Genomic DNA, 24,567 nt, shown 5'->3' on the forward strand with positions numbered 1-24,567 from the left:
CTGAATGCTGAGATGAGGATAACAACTTCAGACTCCACCAAAGTAGTCAACAGATGTCCATAATACAAAGTAGAAGATACTCGATCAAACTGGGGAGGAATGTAGATAGATCCCTAGACGACAACTTTTTTTTTTTTAAAAAGGGGAGTCAAGGGAAGGAGAAGAGAGTGGGGAACGGAGGTGCTGAGTCTTGCCATAGGACTTGCAAACAAACCTAGATGGGGGATGAACTGATTGCTGAAACAAGAGTCAAATCTGGCCAGTATTGATACTGATGGTGCTGAATAGAAAGACAGAGATAACTAGATATAAGCATAAACACAGATGCACTTGGAGCACCCACGGTACTGACTGTTCTGAATGGAGTCAACAGCGAAAAATACGTTCACCACCAGCAGGACATGATAGTTCTGTGTTATTCCTAAGTCAACAAGGTAGAACAAGCAGCTAATGGAGATCAATAAGACGTGAAGTGCTCGATCCAGTGGCTTGACTAAGCACCAGAACAACTGGAACTAGAATTACAGATGTTTTTTCAATCAGAAGTCACGGGCCTGATGCATGATCAAAGGAGCTGAGGGGTTTAATTTACTTGATCTGAACTCTGAGGGATGTTTGGATTGAACCTCATTCTCTGAATCTGTGCTGAGCAAAACTGAGGTGACATGTTCATGATTTAGATGCCTCAGTATGTCCCACTGACTCAGATGCTCCAGAATGTTCCACTGACAGATGTTGGAGACAGTCACACATGCCAGTAATGGACATTTTATGACTACACTCAGGGCATTTCTTTAACTGGCCAAGCTGCTTCCTATGTATTCTGTAAGATAAAATAAAGGGAAAGAGAGAAAGGAAACACAGTGCAACAAGCACATGTTTAAAACTATGCTTTAGAAAGTTTAAGAAATTTCTGTCAGACAGGTAAAAGTTGCTCCATAAAGAAAATATGAAAACAAAAAGAAAAGGGCACTAAGGATAGGGAAAGTACAAGAAACCCAGAGAGAACTTTGAATGAAAAACATTAGCCAGAAGAGGGCCAGCTGCTATGGCACACTTCACAATCACAACAGCAGCTCATTCACAGTCAGTTGTTAGAAAGCAGCTAATCATTAGAGGTATTAGAGGTCATCAGGGCTCTTAGCAAATGCAGGTCTCCCTGTTAGTGGCTGGCAGCCAGAGACAGCTTCGGGACTCCTTCCAGACACACATGGGGTGGATCCAAGGTGGGATTTACTGTGATGCAGAGAAAACTCCTTTATATGTTCAGATTCCTTTGGCCCTGGAACCCAGAACTGTAGTATTATAAAGCTAGATCAGGCACCCTGCTTTCCAGTTTTTTACCTGGAACTGATCAGATGTACATGTGCTCATCTCTGGTGATACAGGGGTAGTCTGTCCTATGGAAGCTATTTTTTCTGCAGCAGATATTGGTTTCAGAGGTTCCTTGGTAGGCTCTAACATACCCTAAAAAAATAAGAGTCATGTGTACATACATGCCAAGAACTACACAGACATTAAAAGACAGAAAATATGGTACTAAATAGTAATATTCTGAAATAGGTGGCTCCCAAACATTGTTTCTAGGATTATTTTCATATTCAATGTTTTAAGATCTCGTTCGGCTCTATTTAGTGGATCATAGGGACCATTTTACAGTAAACGATGGAGACCCAAACCCTTTAACTGAGTCTTATTACTATCAGTAATATTACACAAGTTAGAAGATACTGTTCCATGATTAAATGACATTTTCCCTCCCTGCTGTAAGTGGACTATCACAAGGATCAAGTGGCACAGGAGAAAGGAATATAGTAGTATTTACTCCATTTAACCACCCAAAACAAATTGGTTATTTATAAGAATTGAGTCATTTTGTAACATGATTTTGTCTCCAATACCTTATTTTCAGTGTGATTTGCTATTACTACTGCCAAGGATGTAAATCCGTTTTAAAATCTCAGAGAGGTCAATGAAACAGTGCTTTTCATTCTGAATCAAGTGCTCAAGGCCTAGCACAATGATCTGAGTAGGCTTTGAACTCTCAAGCTCTTTTGCACATAAGTGAGAAAAATTGGTGTAGTCACAGGCATAATTTGCATTCAGACATACAAAAGACTTCTGTTCTCACAGAAGCATGTCTAAACCATGGGTTTGTTCCACATATCGTTGAAATTGTGTAAGTTAGCCACCAAAATTAGCTTGTCCAATGGTCAAGTGGTTCTAGGAAATTTATGTTCAGGACCCAAACTCACTGGATCAGCAAAGAAACTAGATTTAGTTTCAGAATGGAGGGAACATCTGAAGCTGTGGGGTAGGAGGAGGTACTAAGTCATTTTGCATTAAAAGTCCATCTGCATACTGCTTATTTATATTTAGCAACTAACTCATTTATGTGCACACGTGTGCATGTATATTATATATAAATAAAATTTAGGAGAGTGGCTTCTATGATGTTATTTTCAACAAGAATTTCATAAAGATTACTATGAGGCATGAGCTGCTGTGATGGGTGACTAATATGTGCATATTATTGGCCAAGTACACACCTTACCGGTACAATAGATGGTCCTGCTCCTAAATATACACAAGATAAGCCACTGCTCATTAATAAGAGATTTAAAACTCCCTCTATAGTCTACAGTAGGCATATCCTGGTACAAAGCAGTGCACAAATAGGCTTGACAAATCCAAGTCTGAAGGAACTGTTGTGAATCTTTATATTAAAATGTTTCCTGGTAAGTAACAGTAAGCATAATATGTATCAGACAGTTGTAATTTCTTCTATAAGGAGACTACATATTAACATTTAAAAAAAATAAAATTCCCATAAACAGAAAAAGCTTTTAAAACTCTGATCAGAAAAATTATGATTCTTGGTCTGTCAATGTTTGTCTTATTACAGATATTGTCAGGTGTATGAGATGCCAGACAGGACAACATGGAGAAATTACTGCAATTCTTAAATGAAAATGGATAAGATCATCACACAACTTTACTTTAGATTTCAAAGGACACTGAAGGGAAAAACCTCCTTCACGTACTGTTGCTATTTTTTTAAAGCAACTTTCAGAGCAAAGGCAGTCTATGATGTCCGTGGAGCACATCCTATAAGGACACATGGCCTGATGCCCACTTTGTATGTGTTCCTTGAACGAGGCAGAAATTCATAGGAGCCCTTGACTCAATCGCTGCAGATCTTGTACATACAGGACTTTCATTGATTGACAGACATGGAATAGTGCATAGCAATACAAGAAGATACACATGTATCTAAGAATGTTGAAAAAAATATTGTATTTGAGAAACAGCATGTGATCATGTACTCAGACTTATGTACTAGGGATCAGAGTAATGGTTACATGAGCAAGAAGAATAATGTTTGATGGGGATAGGGGAAGAAACTTTGCTTTGTAATATAATTGTCTACAATGGGTTTTCTTGAATTTACCTCAGCAGGATCTAGTACTAGTTACAGTCAGAAACAGTACACTGGACTTTATGGACCTATGCTCTGATCCACTTTGGCAATTCCTATGTTCACATTGCCATTTCCTAACTGAGGATTTAACCCTGCCAGTTTAAACTTCTTTACTGAGGTTTTTTCTTGAATATTTTAAAAGCTGTATTCTAATCTCATGGATTTTCACTAAATATTAAAATGGGATTAAGCTAAAAGTCATTATTCAGCCTATACACACCTTAACATATTGCATTATAATCTTTTCTTCTCACCAAAATGAGATTGGATCATTCAGCATAATTTACTAAACAAATAAAGCAAGTTATTTACATGTTTTGCAAGCTTCTCTCCCTAACAACTCTATTGATGCCCAACAAGTGTTTGAGCACACTACAAAAATCTCTTTCAGCTTGTTTGGTGCTTAATGGCACTTTATATATTTGATTATACTTTTATGGAATATACACAGTTTTTGTGGGAAGCATACTATGGTACTTACCAGTCCTGCTGCATACATGGGTACAATAACAGGCTGCTTCTTGTTGCCTGTAAAGAGCTGATAAAAAAAGATGGATGACTTAAGCAGTTCTCCCATTCTGTCTTAATCATAAATAAAATTAATATCTTTTAAAATATGGGTCAATGGATTAGGGTTATATTTATGAGATTCATATCAGAGCATAGACCATATGAATTTATAACCAAACAAGGTTTTCATTTTCTTTTAACAACTTTATACTGGAAATATAAATTTGCCTGTAGTAAATTTGAAGCTGTAGTACTAACGTATACTGACACGAAAACTCATTTTAATGTAGGTCTTCTATGAAGAGGTGATCATTCAGAAAGAAACATAGGCATGCAGAACTAAATTTACTACAGCTCACCTAAAGAAACAGTTAAAAGTTTTATAGATAAACTCACAATATTTCTTGTGTCGATTCCCAAGGAGCATAAAAGCTTTTTGTTGCTGTGGGAGCCACCCCACTGATATCTCAATCCATACGAATCATGGATATCCTGCAGCTCTGTCCACACTTCCATAAGTTCCCTAAACAGCCCATGATAAATCAAATCATCAACAGGAAGAATCATATGACTCAGCAGCTTTAGACACATTCTAATTATTAATGTGACTGACATTATAAATTCCAATTAAACTTGTGCCCAAACACTAGTACTCAGGGGAACTAAAATTGCTATAGTGTTCTCAGAACAATTATTATTCAGACTTATAATTGGAAAATGTTGCCCTCAGCAGACAGAACAGGGCCTACTTAGACTTCATCAACGCATGAATTAATACAGCAATTTGTAACAAGTGTAAGTAATAAGCTACATCCTAATTAACTATCTCATTTAGACATCACTTAAAAGTAGAGGAGAAACCACCAATTACATGAAATACTACCAGTACATGTGGTCACTGAAACAGACATACTGAACTACAATGATTAACTTTTACCCTATAATTTCTAAAAACACTTACAGAAACATTAGAATTTGACATACATCACTACATGTTTTTAAGTTATAATCTGCGTAAAGACCTGGGCTTACTAAAAGCAGCTTTATTCACTTGATTTTCTTTAAGTTTGCCATATTAGTGTTTCTTACCCACTGTTTGCCGAAGTCTCCCCTGTTCTCATCTGTTTGTTGCTTGCTTCCAGAAAAAGGCTCAAGGAAATTATCTCTTCTTCTGTTTCAAGAACAGGTATGGAAGGAAAGCAAACTTCAAACATTCGCTCCAAACGGCTTAGCAACGTTGTCTAACAAACAAACACCAAAGAAAAGTATTTCAAGTTTTCTTTAACTGCTTGTTCCAAAAATAAAGAAAAAAATCTGATGAGTGTGACAAATGAGAAACTATACATAGGTTTCAAAGTAGCATTCAAATAAAATGATAATCCACTTTTACATAATAACTTTTGTTAGAGGATCACAAAGCTCTTTACAACTCTAAGAATCACAACTGAGGGGTAGGTAAGTGACATACCCACCACTGGCAGCACTGCGATAGGTTTGACACAAGAAGTTATTACAATAGCTAGCTGAAACTGCAAGGTGAATATCGGTAGTAAAAATATGCAGCAAGTATTCCAAGTGATGTTTAGTTAGGGTGCGCGTTAATGCCCCTCATTCGTATGGTAAGTACCGTCAGATCTTTACTGAACACAAGTGGTCAAGATGTTGGTTTTGAATGTCCTCTAAAATACAGAGCTGGAAACAGCAACGTTCCCCCTGACAACAGGGGACTGGTTCAATACCAATTCACAGGGAATAGATCTATTTCCTACATCATCTAGGTATTTATCAGGTCTCCATCAAAGTACTGACCTGGGCCAAACATGCTTAGTTTATAGTCTAACAGGCTAATAGTATAAATATGAGCACCTGCTATGCAACACTTACTCTTTCCATAATACTTCCAAATACTGTGTGCTTTGCAAAGAGTATTCATTATTAGAGATTTGAGTAGCATCCAAATGTGCACTAGGCATGTTACAAATAAGAGATCCCAATTTAGCTGAAGAGCTTCAATCTAAATAGATAAATATCATGGAGGGGTGAAGGGGATGCAACGTGAGTTTTTCCACACAATCATTTCAAAATATGAACTTTGCCTATATTATTCTCCCCCCCCCCCCGATTATTTAGTGTATTTTTATATAATCATTAGCCCAATTTTCTATTTTTAGCTCTTCTATAAAAAGTTAACCTATATCACTGCTCTACATCTTGGCCTTTCTCCCAGTAACTCCATTCTCTTCTCATTAACAGTTGACCAAAAGGTTTTCTGATGATTTCTGTGGGCTAGTGAGGCAGTGGAGTGTCTCCTCTAACATATCTTTTGCCTTCCTACAGAAGCTGGGACATTTTTAGGCCATCCTTTAAAAGGTGCTGGAGTGAGTGAGCCTGACAGCTTTACCTTCAGTGAAAAGCCTATTGAGGGGCAAAACACAACAAAACCCCACATTTCTCTGAATATTGACCTACCACCATTATAACAAACACCTAAGATTATTGCAACTGAAAAATCAGAGAATACACATTCCAATTTACTCTATGCATTTGATGTATAGCCACTTTCAGCGTCAACTTTTTGTGTAGAAAAAATTGTTAAACCACGACAAATTTTTGTATTTTTAAAGGACAGGTGTGGTGCTTTTTAAAAAAAATAACTATCCCTTCAGGTTTTGTAATCCTTATTACCATTTCATTTACATTTCCAACATGGCCCTTGCCATGTTGCAGCTGCTCTGCCGTTCCCTGTCTGTCCAACTGCTGCATTGCACAGCAGGGAAGAGACTAGCATTTGGCTGTTCCATTTCTGATAGTCTGTTTGGCTGTGGGAGCCCCAGGGAGAGCAGAAGAGGAGCTTGAGTTATGGTCCAAGCTTCAGGGAGTGCCTAGTAAGGATGGCTCCCCTCCACCACATAGTTACACAGAGCAGTGGACATAAAAACGCAAGATGAGAACCAGTTATTACTCCCTGATACTCTCCCCCAAGGACAGGTTAGAGCAGCTTGGAGGCTGCTCTAATTTGCACCATCAGGTTAAAGTCCACAAGGGACTATATGCCAACTGAGGATAGCCAGAGCACAATGTACTCCAGCCACTCTCCTGCTTCTGACACACTCCTCTGCACCAAGGGCAGAGGCAAGGAGGTACAAGAGCTGGGTTTTCTTCAAACTGGGGATTTTCCCATGTTGAGTGAATCTGCAGCAGGGGACTTGCAAATGACTTCCACTCCCTTTGAAGCACCTCAGTGGCACAAATATTTAAACAAGGCAGACATGTCCATACATATTGTTTATCCTTAACCTTTTTTGATGGACAGGCTTAAAAATAATGTAATGCACTACTAATTATTTCCTTTTAGAATTTTTCTGTTAGTGCTTTTACAAGAAACAATCTATTTCAAATGTAAATATTATACTCTGTGTGCAACTACATCAGTTGCAATGATCTTTTACAGACTACTGACGTTTACTTAATATTCCTAAGATATATGCTACAATCCATCAGAAATGCACAGCAATGCTCACTATGAAGGCAGCAGAGGTGTCCAGCCATATTGGTAAAGTAGCACACCATCAAGTTTCCCTGGAAAAGGTCAAGATTTGGAAATATACTCAAATCCCATGGTGTAATGACTAAGAATAGGTTTGCTTAAGTAACAAGCCATCTACAAAAGGAAAGTGCCTGCCACTGTGAATACCTACTGCCACTCAGAAAACCAGGTCAATGTCTAAGTTGGTGGTTTGATTTTAGGGCAGTGCAGATGACAGCAAGAGAAGGAATACAATACAAAGAGCCCTTAATAATAGAACTTCATCTCAGGCTATTGCCAGCACCCACATAAAAATTCAGATATAAAAGTTTGAGAGAGGAAGACATAATATTGTGCCAAGGCTGCAGTAACATCCTTGGCACATGCTTTTATCTATTTAAGTCTTACAAAAACATTTAGAAGGATCTCCAAGTATTTATAGGTGATGTACTGTGGAAAGTAGGAAGGTTTCCATAGAAAATCAGGAGATCTGAACTGGGGAGAATTCCAGCTCCCTGGACTCATGCAACCCAAGTACATCAAGGGAACAATGGCAATAGCTCTAAAGGGAGCAACTACACTTATTCATTTAATTGGAAATATGACACTGTGTTGGCAACTCCTGGGTGGAAAGGGAGTTATCAAAAAATAAACACTTTGCAAAATTCTGCTGCTATTTTAGAACTACTTCCTTTTTGCTCCATAAATCCCACCCAAATGCTTTACTGGAGAAAAAAAAATAGTGGAATATATATATACACACATTGTGTACAAGTACCAGGTCTTCCTGGATGATCTAGTTATACAATAACTTACTATAAAGATGAAAAAAATCACAATCTAATTATTCAATATGAAACATTATCTATAATGCTTGGACACGGCAGCAAGTATGCTTCCTAAAATTTAATATGCAGTGTTGTAATTGTGTTGGTCCCAGGATATTAGAGAGACAAGGTGGATGAGGTAATATCTTTTATTGGACCAACTTCTGTTGGTGAGAGAGACAAGCTTGTCCTCACGAGCTCTGTGTAGCTCAAAAGCTTGACTCTCTCACCAACAGAAGTTATAATAAAAGATATCACCTCACCCACCTTGTCTCTCTAAAATTTAATATGACATCCGTTGAATAGAACAAATTGTTTGCACTTTTTTTGTGGCACTAAATGTATTTATGGATCCTGAAAGTTCTGCACACATGCACCATTACAATTTGAGGAGAAAAGAGGGGTTCTTAAATCAACAGGACCAGCTCTAGGCACCAGCAAAGCAAGCACGTGCTTGGGGCGGCACGATTCCAGGGGCGGCATTCTGCCACCCTTCCTCCCCGCCCCCCCCCGGGGTAGTTGCGCTCTCGGAGCTTGGGACGGCAAATTTTTTGCTTGGGGCAGCAAAAAGACCTAGAGCTGGCCCTGTAAATCAACAAGTAGAATTAAGAGAGTTAAGCCATAACTATGATATTCCAGGCAATGAAAAAGAATCAAAGATTAATTTGTTTAGTTTCCAGGATTAATAAATTTTAATAAGTGCCCCCTCAAATGGGTCAAAGCAGTTATATCTATTCTAAGGGTCATGGGCATTATAACTTAGACCTTTTGTGCCTATTAACTGCATATGGTATATATGTGGTCAATTGTTTCAAGGTCCTCTTACTGAAGGCTATTTTGCTGCAATAATGCACGCACAATAGGGTAGATTTTTTTATTCTATTCAACTATGAAGTATTAGTTTAATGTACTTCTATAACATTTCTTGTTTGGAAAGGCTATTAAAGTGCTACCTACTATTTGATTAGCATTAGTATCAATGTTTCTTTAGAGGGATTTTGGTTCATATTGTACAAGTGCTTCTGAAGGTGGCCACTCATTATATTTGAGTGTTGCCATCTCTCCAATTTCCACAGAATTTATGGTTAGCATTTTTATTTTAAAATTAGAAGGCAAGAACTGGTAGTAGCCAAATTCCAAACACAGGACACAATTGTATACCCTTATTCAAATGAGCAAGGAGCACAGGATTAGGCCCTTAACGATATCTTCTTAAAAAAACTAAGGGCCTGGTGTACACTATTTCTTCTCTTTTTACAATGCACCTCACCCATAGGCTATCAATAAAACATTTTATATAATAAATCTACACTGGCCCAAAGAAAACAGAATACTAGTTAATCCCAAAACCACAGTCTTGGAGTTTCAGTGATAATAAATTAAAAACCTTCCCCCTCAACACCTCCGTTTCCCTTCACAGCCTGGGTAATGAATGGAGAGACCTTGCAACTTGCCCTGAAAGGCAACAAATTTGGTCTCCATTGGCAGATGTTACTTTGAAAGTAAAGAGCGTGGGAGGGGGGCCCTCCACTGAGCACCTTGCCACAAGCTCAATGTTGTACAAATATAGCAAGTGTAAGACTGCTTCCCAGTTGCCATGGTATAACAGAAGGAGAGGCATGGAAGGGAGAGTCCCTCCTATGTAAAAGATCCAAACAACAGAGGGATTTTAAAGATAACTGCAATTCAAGGTTTTAGCTTTAACTGCACAAAAATCTTTTGAAAGACTTACACGTTCAGGTCTGACTATGGAGATTAAACCAACAAAATGATGCATAGGCAAAAGCATATGAAGAGAATAAAGCAGCTAAATTTATATATCTAGACGAGAAAAGGGTTTGTGGGGACATGATCTTATAACAATTTCAAGTTCACAAGTTAAATGAAGAAAGAGAATTATTTGGTCTCAGAAGATGAAGACCAAGGAGCAATGGCCTGAAGCCAAGGAAGAGAAAATTTGGATTAAAGTAAAGAACGTTAAAGTGCATCTCCAATGTTAGACATCTGTCCAGAGCAGTGGACCTAATTCACAAATATTTCTGTCCAAAAAGCAGAAGTTTTCTTGTTAAATAAAATTGGAAGCTCCTGGTGCTGGGATTTATGCTAAACTGACCATGTATATTTGTGTCCAAAGGGGCGAGTAGCTTTCTGAGACAGTCTTTTGCAAGAACTGGCCTATACAGTTTTTGCACTGACTTAACTAAATAGGTTTGGAAATGGATTTAAAAACTGTTGCAACTCTCCTAATTTGGACACTCTTGCATCAATTTAACAGGGTCATAAAGTTGGTTTAATGCAATAGTTCACACACAGTGCTACACACATTTAACTAATTTTTTTTTTTTAAACACCACCTTAGTTAAGCTGGTGCAACCTGTTATCTAAAAGCTCAAAGGATTCTTTACCCCAGAAACAAACTTCCTTTCAAACACCTTCTAACAATTTACCCCTTTCTCTTCGGTGTGGACTCCATCTGGAAGGAGCAGAGTCTTCACAGAAGCACTTCAGAGACAAATTTCCATTCGTTATGACAGAGCAACATATCCATCCAGGTAGAAGCCAAACTTACAGACAAGAAAACTAGTTTTCCCTTTCTGTTCCCATATTTAAACATTTTAAAAGACAAATCTAAATGTAAGGTGTTTTTGTGAATTCTTTAAAAGATTCAGCAAAGACAGTTGTTTGTTTTAAATATTCCAAGAGAGCATTTGCTGTTCACAACACTAAGCTGGTACATGCAAATCAGAAAGTGAAAACAGTCTGTTTTCACTGTGAAAGCACAAAGGTTGAAAAAGTAAATAGCTAGTATAAATCACAAACATAAATAATACAATTTTTTCAATAATATAAGGTATTTTTAGAAAAAATATTCCATGCCTCTTTCTAATAAGTGGTATTTTTAAAGTGACACTAAAAAGCTTTTACAGTGAACTACTGAGCAAACTGAAAATTAAGTAAAAAGTTATCCACAAAAGGGAATAGGATGGATGGATAACCTTTTTTCCTGCTTTTTAAAAAAAACGAAAACAAATCATCAGGAATGTCAAGCCTTGTTTTCCTGGTTTGCATGTTTATTGTAAGCTCTTATTCCTTAATAGAAGAGGGTACTGAATCTTTAGCAAACAAAACTTCTCTTCCATCTGTTTAAGTTACGTACATTTTAACTTAATTGAACAAAAATAAACTTTAAACAATTTTTTTTTAAAATACACTGAGTAAAATTTACTTTCCCTCCCAATAAGTTACGTTACCATTTCAACTATCAGACAGGAAAAAACAGGATAATTAAGACTAAACTATTGTTACTTAGTTGTAAGGTTTACTAACTTTTTGAATACTCTTTTCCAAGTCTTCTTCTAGACAAGATACCATAAAGCTATCACAAACCCAAATTCTGGGTGGACTCCTCCTGAAGGTTGAAACAACAGACTGGACTTCTACATAGAGTGCTTCCGCCGACGTACACGGGCTGAAATTGTGGAAAAGCAGCATCACTTGCCCCATAACCTCAGCCATGCAGAACACAATGCCATGCACAGCCTCAGAAACAACTCTGACATCATAATCAAAAAGGCTGACAAAGGAGGTGCTGTCATCATCATGAATAGGTCGGAATATGAACAAGAGGCTGCTAGGCAGCTCTCCAACACCACTTTCTACAAGCCATTACCCTCTGACCCCACTGAGGGTTACCAAAAGAAACTACAGCATTTGCTCAAGAAACTCCCTGAAAAAGCACAAGAACAAATCCGCACAGACACACCCCTGGAACCCCGACCAGGGGTATTCTATCTACTACCCAAGATCCATAAACCTGGAAATCCTGGACACCCCATCATCTCAGGCATTGGCACCCTGACAGCAGGATTGTCTGGCTACGTAGACTCCCTCCACAGGCCCTACACTCCCAGCTATCTTCGAGGACTTCCTGAGGAAACTACAATCCATCGGTGATCTTCCTGAAAACACCATCCTAGCCACTATGGATGTAGAAGCCCTCTACACCAACATTCCACACAAAGATGGACAACAAGTCGTCAGGAACAGTATCCCCGATAATGTCACGGCAAACCTGGTGGCTGAACTTTGTGACTTTGTCCTCACAGATAACTATTGCACATTTGGGGACAATATATACCTTCAAATCAGCAGCACTGCTATGGGTACCCGCATGGCCCCACAGTATGCAACATTTTTATGGCTGAACAACGCTTAGAACAACGCTTCCTCAGCTCTCGTCCCCTAATGCCCCTACTCTACCTGCGCTACACTGATGACATCTTCATCATCTGGACCCATGGAAAAGGAGACCTTGAGGAATTCCACCATGATTTCAACAATTTTCATCCCACCATCAACCTCAGCCTGGACCAGTCCACACAAGAAATCCACTTCCTAGACACTACGGTGCTAATAAGCGATGGTCACATAAACACCACCCTATACCGGAAACCTACTGACCGCTATGCCTACCTACATGCCTCCAGCTTTCATCCAGACCACACCACACGATCCATTGTCTACAGCCAAGCTCTACAATACAACTGCATTTGCTCCAACCCCTCTGACACCTACAAGTTCTCTATCAAGCATTCTTACATCTACAATACCCACCTGCTGAAGTGAAGAAACAGAATGACAGAGCCAGAAGAGTACCCAGAAGTTACCTACCACAGGACAGGCCCAACAAAGAAAATAACAGAAAGCTACTAGCCATCACCTTCAGCCCCCAACTAAAACCTCTCCAACGCACCATCAAGGATCTACAACCTATCCTGAAGGACGACCCATCACTCTCACAGATCTTGGGAGACAGGCCAGTCCTGGCTTACAGACAGCCCCCCAACCTGAAGCAAATACTCACCAGCAACCACACACCACACAACAGAACCACTGACCCAGGAACCTATCCTTGCAACAAAGCCCGTTGCCAACTGTGTCCACATATCTATTCAGGGGACACCACCATAGGGCCTAATTACATCAGCCACACTATCAGAGGCTCGTTCACCTGCACATTTACCAATGTGATGTATGCCATCATGTGCCAGCAATGCCCCTCTGCCATGTACATTGACCAAACTGGACAGTCTCTACATAAAAGAATCAGTGGACACAAATCAGACGTCAAGAATTAGAACATTCAAAAACCAGTTGGAAAACACTTCAGTCTCTTTGGTCACTCGATTACAGACCTAAAAGTGGCAATTCTTAAAAAAAAACTTCAAAAAGAGACTCCAAGAAGAGACTGCTGAATTGGAATTAATTTGCAAACTAGATACAATTAACTTAGGCTTGAATGAAGACTGGGAGTGGATAGGTCATTACACAAAGTAAAACTATTTTCCCATGTTTATTCCCTCCCCCGCTGTTCCTCAGATGTTCTTGTCAACTGCTGGAAATGGCCCACCTTAATTATCACTACAAAAGGTCTTCCCCCCCGCCCCCGGCCCGCTCTCCTGCTGGTAATAGCTCACCTTACCTGATCGCTCTCGTTACAGTGTGTATGATAACACCCATTGTTTCATGTTCTGTGTATATAAATCTCCCCACTGTATTTTCCACTGAATGCATCTGATGAAGTGAGCTGTAGCTCACGAAAGCTTATGCTCAAATAAATTTGTCAGTCTCTAAGATGCCACAAGTCCTTCTTTTCTTTTTGCGGATACAGACTAACACGGCTGCTACTCTGAAATCCAACTTTGTCTTCTTTTCCAGGTCCTTCCTAGTCAAACTGTGTGTGTTATAAAGTAAACCATTTTTAATTACTTACTTGACTTTCATTTTTAAAGTATAGTTTCCTTCATTCAGAGAAGCCATTTAATGGCTCATTTGCTGATATACTTACTACTAGCAGACTTTAGAACTTTGCTTCAATGAGAAACCCCTGCTGACAACAATAAGCAGTAGTAACAGGCACAGCTTGTTATGTATGGTTACAGCTTAACTTGTGAAACTTACAATGTATCTGAACTTAAATATGTGCCAATGCAACCTTAATTCATCCCCATGTATGTTGTGATACAGCCTTCAGTTACATGATTACATACTATTTCTCCATAAAACCCCCACTTCATTCAGTGCATAGAACTGATGGTGCTCACTGAATGGACAGCTATTCAATATTTCTTTCTATCCTCAGAGATTCATTGATTCTAAGGCCAGAAAGGACCACTGTAATCATCTAGTCTGACCTCCTGTGTAACACAGGCCATAGAACTCCTTCAAAATAATTTATTTGATATAGAGCATGTCTTTTAGAAAAAACATCATTTTGATTTTAAAATGGCCAGTGATGGAGAATCCACCTCACTATTAAAAATGTATACCTTATTTCCAGTCCCTTTTCTTTCATTGTATCCCCATGTTTTATTTACTGGACACCATTCAAATTCAGCACTCAGTTCAGATTTACTCATTTCCCCCAGACTATTTTTAGGAAACTTAAAGCACCTGAGAGCTTCACAAATATTAATGAATTTATCTTTATAAATTAACCTTTGTGAAATTAGGTGGTATTATCCTCATTTTACAGATGGAGAACTGAACCACAAGGTCATACCCAAAATTGTTACAAGTGTCCACTAATTTTGGGGGTCCAACTTAATATGCCTATGGCCTGATTTTTACTGAGTACTTAGGAAATTTTATAGCACTTTATGTTACACAGAACCACTCGAATCAACTTCAGTTGCAATTATGAGTGCTCAGTTACCCAAACTGGGACAATATCTGAGTTATTTCTCAGGAATATTTTGTATCACATGGTTTCCCTGTTCAGTTTAATATTATTTCCTGATTGAATGCACAGGTTTAAACCAAAGAAAGCTGTAAAGCAGGGGTGGGCAAACTACAGCCCGTGGGCCGGATCTGGCCCATAAGGGCTTTGGATCCGGCCCACAGGATTGCCACCCCCATGGCACCGCGGGCCTCACGCCGCTCCCGGAAGCGGCCAGCACCATGTCCCTGTGGCCCCTGGGGAAAGGGGGGCAAGGGCTCCGCACGCTGCCCTCGCCTGTGGGTACCTCCCACCGCAGCTCCCATTGGCCGGGAACAGGGAACCATGTGGTGCTGGCCTTCCGGTAGCGGCATGGGGCCAGGGCAGGCAGGCAGGCAGGGAACCTGCCCTGGCCCTGGAGCACGCCTCTGCCACCCCGGAACTGCTCCAGGTAAGCGGCGCCGGGACGGAGCCTGCACCCCAAACCCTTCCTGCACCCTACACCCCAACCCCCAGCCCTGAGCCCCCTCCCACACTCCCCATCCTTCCTGTACCCCAATCCCCTGCCCCGAGCCCCTTTCTGCACACTGAACCCACTCCCACACTCCAACCCCCTGCCCCAGCCCTACATTCATGGCCTTGCATGCAATTCCCCACCCAGATGTGGCTATAGGGTCGAAAAGTTTGCCCACCTCTGCTGTAAAGGGAGGTTGTTAAGGAACCCACGAAGGGCAAAACAATGACAGATAAAGCAGTCTTTCAGGTACCTGCCTTAAAAAAAAAACTAAAACAATGGCTGGGCCTCAGTTGAGGGAAGAAACTACCTTGCTGGAACCATACAGATAAAGATATTTTTCTCTTCCCAAAGCTAGGGCTGAGATCAAAAGACTCTCAAGGGTTAAAGAAAGTGCCCTGGCAGAGAGGGAGAAAGGAAGTATCAGCTCAGTGGGAAGCTGAAAGAGAGAGAGAGTCAGCATGCAGCAGGGCTGACACAGAGAGCCAGAGTCTGCAGTAAGCAAGCTGTAACGTGCAGTACTGGTTTACAATGGTGCCAGTGGCACCAGGCCCACACTTAAATGGGGCCCCCAGCCCAGCCTGCTCCACTCGCACTGCAACCTGAGCCGCTGGTTCCTCTCCACCTCCCCACTCACTCCTCTTGGCCAGCAGGCCCAGGGCTTCTCTATTCTCCCTGGCCCCGCCCTCCGACTGCACCCGATTCCTTGCCCCTCCACCCCCCCCCCCGCCCACTGCTTGCTCCTCTCAGTGGCCAGCCAGCCAAGGGCTCCTCTCTGCCCCCCTCATCACTGGCAGAGGAGAGGAGCCCTCAGCCACTACTGCTCCAGGTCAGTGATTGACTGTCCACTTCCACTTTCCCCGGGGTTGGAGCCCACCTCTCCCTGGTACTCTGCAGAAGCAGCGGGCTGGGGAAGTCGGTGGCTGCCCCCCCACAGCCCCTGGAAGGAAATGCCTCCTCTGCCACAAGCACCAGTGCCAGGCAGGCAGGGCTGGGTGGGGTCCCGGGGCTGCGCTATGCTCCTGAGCTTCAGCTGTCTTGCCCCATAGCACTGTACTGGGAGGGGAGATCCCTGCTCTGCGCTAGCTCAGCAGGGCTGGTGAGTGCGGCCAGGGGGCAGGGCTTGGGGAGTGGGTCTCTGGGGAGTCTGTTTTGGGGTGCTGGGCTGTGAGGGGTATGTTGGAGAGTGCTGGGTGAGGTCTGTGTGTGTTGGGGCACTAGGGTGTGGGGGTGCTGGACAGTTGTGATGGGGCTGCGGGCAGGCAGGCACTGGGTAGAGGTGGTGGTGTGCAGGGCACTGTGCATTTGGGGGGGAGGGGGGCTTATGAGTGGAGCACTGGGCAGTGCGGCATGGGCCTGCCCCCACGGGGAAGGGGCATGCTGGTACCACAGGGCCGGGGGGGCCAGTGTGCATCTGGCGACTGCTGGTTTGTAACCAGTGCCCTTGCACTGCACTGGGTGGAGCAGGGCCACCCCTGCCATGCCATGCCCCACTGCCCCTGGCCAGACCCTCACTGCAGGGACCGGCCTCCCCATGCCATGCTCCACTGCCCCCATGAGGGCCCACAAAAGGTTAATCCAGCCCTGGTAACTTGGTGCCCACAGAACAAGGGACAACAAGGCTAAGTCATGTCTACCTAGGACTTGGGGGGTGGGGGGGGAGAAGAGATGCCAAGTGTAGGTAAGACAATAGGCGTTTATGTCTCTGATTTTTAAATCTACTTCTTTACATTCTGTGTATTGTTTGGGCAAATAATTCCTACTTTGTTTTGTACACGCTGCTTCTGTATCACTGCATAGACTCCTGAAAGGCAATTCTGGCAGGGTCCAAGCCCAGTTGGATCTGCTAGGTAACAAAGCTGGCACCCAAGGAGGGGCCCAAAGATCCAGTCAGATAATGTTTAGATTGTGGCATCTCAGCCCAAAGAGATATGGAGGGATGGACCTGCCACTTGCAAGAGGTGCACTCAGGAGGACTGGAAGAGGATCTAAAAGGGCAGCCTACCTAGGGACAGTGACAAACAAAACTTCTTCAAATCAGGCACCAGGTGTGACAGAGTGGGGATCCAGAAAATGAACACACAATTAGCAAACACCTGTGAAAAGTTTAAGTTAAATTTAAGTTTGACGTTAAAGGGACTTGCTCAGATCACATAGGAACTCAAAGAAGGGGATAGAAGCTAGTTTTCCAAAGTGGCATCCAACGGTATTAACCACAAGACAGTCTCTCTCTTCCTGCAGTCCCTTGCCTTCCAATTCCTGCAATAAATGAGGAAGGGGCCCTACAGACCCCTTTCTCACTACACAACCCTAATTCATTCCACAAGCACTGCCAATCCTGTACACTGCATGAGGCAGGGGTCCTGTGTGGCGGCAGGAGGTGGGAAAAGAGCATTATATGCACTAGGAAGCAGAATTAATGTTGCGCAGGCAACCTGCATTCTGGCATTGCCTAGGTTTAAGTGCTTAACTTTGTACCCTTAAGATCTTTTCTATGTCGTTTCCTAAATTTTTAAAAAGCAAACTGTAAAACAGAAATTCCATCCTGTGAAACCACAGTGACCCTCCCCTGTGATATCTGTGGGGTTGGCACCTTTAGATCCACAGCACAAGTAGGAGAGGGCTGAGCTAATGGAGGAACAAGCGACAGTAGTAAGCTGTTAATCTCTGTGTGGACCAGTCATGGGCAGGAAATAAAACATTTTGCGAGTGGGTTTCAGATAATTGTTAGACAGCAAAGAGGTGTTGATTTTGGAATCCTGGATTCTATTGAAGTTTCTGGAGAGAAGTGTACTCTAGTGGATAGAGACCCTTCTGTCCCATTCCCTGCACCCACCCACCCCGGCTCCCCAGCAACACACAACATCCAGCTTGTCCCTTTTTATACCTCTTCCATCTCCCCAAATGTTTCAAGTTTGGCAAATTACAAGCAACTGATTACGTGGCCTTGTAACAAAGTGTTAGCCAACTTTAATTATAGGTGTTGCTGCCAGCTCTGCCTATAATAAATTGCATTCCATCCCTCCTCATTTGTTTTTCTGCTTTCTATAGAGTGCCTGATTCTGTGAGCCATTACTCATCTGAATAACTTCACTGAAGTCAGAGGAATTATCCGTGTACAGGCTCGCAAGACCTGGCCCCTAGACTGAGGGTATTTTCAGGATACGGAACTTGTCTATGGAGGTGTCTATAGAAACCTACCAAACTATTAGCATTATTTTTCACAGGTGCTGGGAAGTGGGAGGATTGTTCTTAAATATCTTAAATGTTCGTGTGTCAAGGTTCCTTCCCCACTCTGAACTCTAGGATACAGATGTGGGGACCTGCATGAAAACCTCCTAAGCTTACTTTTACCAGCTTAGGCTAAAACTTCCCCAAGGTACAAACTATTTTACCCTTTGCCCTTGGACTTCCACTGCCACCACCAAACGTTTATCTGGATTTATTTTATTAGGAAAGTGTTGTTTGGAAACGTCTTTCCCCCAAAAATCCTCCCAACCCTTGCACCCTACTTCCTGGGGAAGGTTTGGTAAAAATCCTCACCAATTTGCATAGGTGACCACAGACCCAAACCCTTGGATCTTAAGAACAATGAAAAAAGCATTCAGGTCTTACAAGAAGAATTTTAATAGAAGAAACAGTAAAAAAAGTAGTAACAATAAAAAGAATCACCTCTGTAAAATCAGGATGGTAAATACCTTACAGGGTAATCAGATTCAAAACATAGAGAATCCCTCTAGGCAAAACCTTAAGTTACAAAAAGACACACAGACGGAAATATCCATTCTATTCAGCACAGTCTAATTTCTCATCCATTTAAAGAAACCATAATCTAACGCATACCTAGCTAGATTACTTACTAAGTTTTAAGACTCCATTCCTGTTCTGTCCCCAGCAAAAGCATCACACAGACAGACAGATTTGTTTTCTCCCTCCCTCCAGCTTTGAAAGTATCTTGTCACCTCACTGGCACCTGACCAAAATGACCAATGAGGTTATCCTAGCTTCTTAACCCCTTACAGGTGAGAGGATTTTTCCTCTGGACAGGAGGGATCTTAAAGGGATTTACCCTTCCCTTTATATTTATGACATCGTGGTAATGGATTTTTCTGCATAATTTAAAAAGAAATAGGACATACCTGAGTGTTGAGATGTATGGTGCAGGCTATGAACAAATGATTTATTGGTTTTGTTGAGTGGCAATCAGTGAATTAGATTAACTGTTAAGCACCGTCAACGTGCTCAGCGCATCCATGACATGGAAGATGGCAGCCTCTGCCCCAAGAAGCTTATGTGCAGTATCACGTCTAACCCTATATATTGATCAGAATAGGACCTTATACTTAAAAAAGGAGGCCTAGACTATATTGCAACAACTGTTATTGGATCTTCACAGTCAAAATGAGACATTACTGGATGCTTTGTAAGTTTTAAATATTAAACAGCTTATGTAATGTTTGTCCATCAGCCTTTGGTTTTGAGAGAAGAAACTATTTTTATGTCCCATTAAAAAGGATTTGTCAAAATATCAGTTTTCAGCAATGTACAGATGAAGTTGTGCAACTTCTTAGTCTACTTGCAACAAGAAGTGTGGAAGATCCCATTCAGAAACTGCAATTTTAGACAATTTATTTTAAAGGGAGGCTGCCCTGATTAAAAATTCCAGCAACAATTAATTATATGTTCAAGTACTTGACACTGATGATCTGTTTAATATTGCAGAAATTAAATTTCTGACAGAACCAAATAAGTTCAGAGCAGAGATTTTCATTTTGTCCTCAAACACCCTGGTTGTGCCTTTGTGATCTAGTTATGTTTACAAAAACATTGCTCTAGGTTACCACTAACAACATTAAATTAAACTCTCCCACGCCCTCAATTTATAATCTATATGTTACTGGCAAAACTAGGTTACTTATAATTCCTCTCCGTATACAGTCCTCACTTGAGCCAACTTTTGTAGTTAAGCCAACATCAAAATTGACCCCCAGAATCATTAAAGCAGTTAGCATAGATCAGTGCTACATCCCTTGATTCATGCAGTTTATGGCTCTAATACTACATTCAGAAGACACAGCAACCTCGCTACCTGTTCCCTGATTCCAGAGAGAAACAGGAGTGAAGGACGATTGGTGAAGTCAACATTTGGAAGACTCCAGCTACTGATAAATAACTCATTTTTTCCCCTCCATGAAAGGATCTCAACCATGCCACTATACAGTACTGGTATAGTTTTTGCATTTAAAACAGTAATCACATCGAGTGAGCACACAAATACAGAATGCTATCAATTAGATAAGGAAATACTTAGCATCACAGTTAAATGCAAGGTGGAACAAATTCTTTAGCATAACCAGTCTGCTCCACCTTGCAATTAGCTGTGATGCTCGGAGTACCTTTTCCAGACCTGAAGAAGAACTCTGTCTCAAAAACTTCTCTCTCTCTTGCCCACAGAAGTTGGTGCAATAAAAAAAAAATTACCTCACCCACCTTGTCTCTCTAATGTCCTGAGACCTACACAGCTACAACTACACTGCACATGCTCAGCAAAGGGAGCTTTAAACTCAGTACAGTTGTTCTGAAGTCAAGAATGTACAACTACATTCAAACATCTACCCTGGTGCAAGAGAACCAGATGACTGAAGAAAAAGCCCAGCTAGTAAGTTAGAAATTAGTATTTAGTTACACAATTAGCAATAAGGCAAAAATGCAATGAATGTTACCAGCATCTTTTGAAGAATCATCTATCCCCATATTCTTGCTTAGGTATAGCAGTGATCAAAAGAAATCACTCTTGAATATTAATACCTTTGCCATAATGTTTAACCTCCCTCCCCCCACAAATTAGTGTTTTACATAGGAGTTTTCATAACAATTGACCCTTTAATTTTCTAATTAGTGTGACCTTAAGATTTAAAGCATTAGGGAAAGAATTTCATATTTTACTACTAGACCAGGAACAATTTTGTAACAGATTGACTATGCATGACGAGGAAGTCAGAGAGGACAACACGAACAGGAACTAAGTGACAAGTAAAAGTCTTAGGAAAACACTTTACGTTATAAGATTTTTAAAAAAAGATTAAGATTGGTGATCAGTTTATCAGTCACTTATTTTAACAGACTACATTTCAGGGACTAGGAGACCTATCAGCTTTCAATTACTCTCTTTAAAACAATTTTTTAAAAGGAGTATTGATTTAAAAAGAACACCATTGTATTATTTTGCATCTGTACATCAAATGATAATGAAAACCACTGAAGCTGTTTCTATACACCAAAACAGTAAGTCCATCTATGGAACAGCTGAAAGATGACACATTTGGTGAGTCTCTAAGTGCCTCTCCATAATGGAAACTTCAAAGGAGTTCTACATCTGTCAGAGGAATACATCTGTGGAAGGAATACATTTTCCAAAAACCAAATAAAAATTCTCGTAACAAGTATTCTTTGTGAAATACACAAAAGCTACTGCTTTATATATATTCAAAAATGTGCACTGGGAAAGAACTGTATGCACAATGGATTATTTTTAAAATAGGGACACGGTGATGTAAGCCTTATAAAGCAATTTCAAAAAAATCCAAAAAAGGGACAAAATATAGAAAGTTACCTGAATTGAAGGTGCTGATTCTTGCCGACTGACAGCTCCCTCTAAAGATGCCAACGCAACACCGTCAGTCTGATGGGTCACTGGGCTGCCAATACTAAGAGATGGATCTGTCCTATGTGACTGCCATGTCTCTTTTCTATAATGAGATTCAGCAGCTTGTTCATCTCCAAAAGCAGCCCAACAACAGCTTTCTTTCTGTTCATCTTCAAAAGCATTCCATTCTGCAGCTTCGTTACAACCAGCTGAACTAAAGTCTGCAAAGTCGTCAGAGTCCTGAATAGCACTGCACTCATCTTGAGGTTTTGGCACTGAATCAAACTCTCCAAATTCACTATTCTCTCCGTTTTCCAACTCAGCAAGAGGTGGGACTTCCAAGTCAGAAAGCATATTGGTAGCTCTATATTCTAATGTCTGATTTAGTTCAGAGTGACCTAACCTTTGTTTGTCAACAGTTAACACAATACTTATATCCCTAAAATCACCAAATTCACCACTTGGCTCACTGAAGCGTGCAGATTGTTCAGAAGATTCTTCTAAACTTAAATCATTCACTGACTCTTGAGTATCGCTAATAAAAGCGGGAGATGCACCACTGACTGTGCAAAAATCATTTTCATTTGTATCACTACAAGACAGAAATTCAATGCTACTTTCACCATTCTTTACATCTTCAGAATCACCCAAATCAGTTTCTTCTGCAGGATCAGTGGTGGGGTTTTGAATTTTAGTAAAGTTGATACTTTCTGTTTCTGAAGAATCATTAGCCCTAGAAAAATCAAGTTCTTTGCTGTTCCCAATGTCACAATATTTTCGCCTTCCAGTGTTTTCTGCATTTTCAGTAGTGCCTATTGAAATTTCCGTTGTTTGAGGTGTGCTACAAATGATGAAGTCATTATGTTCCAGTGCTGTAGGGTCTTGCTCACAATTACTACCGACTTCATCATCTACTAAACTGGTTTCTGAAATGCAAGCCTGCTCATCTTCAGTGTAAGTCTCTCCTTCATATTCATAGCTTCTATCTGAAGACACTTCCTTTGTAATACTTTGTTGAGCCACTCTATTTATTATATGGTTTTCCTGTACATTCAGTGCTTCTGTTTCATTAAAAACTTTGCATATTTTATGTCCTGGTTCTTCTAAATGGATTGTTTCATTGTTTGAGAATGCAGCAAAATCTGCAAAATCCTCAGCTGGGCTAGGCAAAGAGTCTAAACTTAACTCAGTGCTATGAGTGCTAGTAGTTTTTAGTCCCTTTGAGTCACTGACGCTGTCCAGATCTTCTATTCCCTGAGGATTTACAGAATCCAGTGCTGCAAAACCATTTGTTAGAATCTCTAGACATGGGAGTTTCTCACCATTACAAGTGTCTATTTGCTGGTCCTGGCCTGTAACTTTCATATCAGTTCTAATGCCTTCAGAGGAGAAACCCTCTGCTTTCCCAATGTTCTCTTTTTGTTCCCCTATTCTCTTTAGATCTTCCAGATTTACATCAAAGGAAGTACCTGAAGTTCTAGATTTACATTTTTCTTTGCTGGTATTAGTTGATATATCAGAGAGTTCTTTAGCAGGTTTAGGAAGTTCTGCAGTGCAGTCTTTAACTTTACCATTTTTAACAGAGTTAAAAGTTGCAAGGCTATCTCCATTGTCAGAGTAATCATGAATTGGCATAAAATGGTTTGTGGGTATAAATTCCTCCTTTGAATTACTGTAGTCTGGTGCATCAAAATCAGCAAAACCTACGCCAGAAGTGCCAACACCAGAGAATCCACCAAATTCCCCAAATTCATCATCATCATCATCAGCGCCATTGTCAAGTGGTGGAGGGGAAGAAGAGTACATCCGAATTATGTCTGGTTCCATTGTTTAATTCCTTTTAGAAGAAGGTTAATTTATATCTACAGAGGAAAAACAGACATCATTACTTTTCTGACATATAAAAAACTGCAATTTATTATGCAGTTTTACAGTTATACTGTAAAAAAGTGAGATTGTTAGTGTGTAATATTTTGTTTCACATTTCATTTAAAGAAAAAATGATATAAGCACTGCATGGGCAACATTAGAAAAGGGAAACAGTTGTATTCTGTCATCAGATAAAGTATTCACAAAATGTGCTAGAGATTGCATCACATTTATCTCAGTGCTCTAGACAGGAAGTGTCTGATGTAGCTTTAACAAACCAATTATTGAGAGTGTAGTAAAATTATTTCTAAAAAGGAATAATCATCAGGTCAAGAAAGCGTATTATGAAAGTCATTGAAACAAGTTTTATGGAACAGTCCAATGGCATTCTAGCAGAGTTTTATCACTGCATGCTTTCTGCTCACTGAATTTTCAGTTAGCAGCTAAATCCCTTGACGGTACAATATAGTAAAGTC

The 24,567-nt window shown here is 40.7% G+C and overlaps 1 protein-coding gene across 8 annotated transcripts in view; it reads right to left on the reverse strand.

The window, feature by feature from the left end:
- Nucleotides 1-24,567, reverse strand: part of AFTPH (aftiphilin) — a 57,858-nt gene that overhangs the window by 15,819 nt on the left and 17,472 nt on the right. For all 8 annotated transcript variants that reach the window (XM_073339501.2, XM_073339498.2, XM_073339502.2 and 5 more), the window contains 5 exons: nucleotides 22,190-24,084; nucleotides 5,081-5,232; nucleotides 4,388-4,514; nucleotides 3,963-4,019; nucleotides 1,345-1,467 (listed from right to left, as the gene is read on the reverse strand). In XM_073339501.2, the coding sequence (XP_073195602.2) occupies nucleotides 1,345-1,467; nucleotides 3,963-4,019; nucleotides 4,388-4,514; nucleotides 5,081-5,232; nucleotides 22,190-24,049 (2,319 nt within the window). In that variant the 5' untranslated portion in view covers nucleotides 24,050-24,084. The remainder of the gene's footprint in view (nucleotides 1-1,344; nucleotides 1,468-3,962; nucleotides 4,020-4,387; nucleotides 4,515-5,080; nucleotides 5,233-22,189; nucleotides 24,085-24,567) is intronic.

This window comes from Lepidochelys kempii, chromosome 3, assembly GCF_965140285.1.
Source record: "Lepidochelys kempii isolate rLepKem1 chromosome 3, rLepKem1.hap1, whole genome shotgun sequence".
NCBI classification, from domain to species: Eukaryota; Metazoa; Chordata; order Testudines; family Cheloniidae; genus Lepidochelys; species Lepidochelys kempii.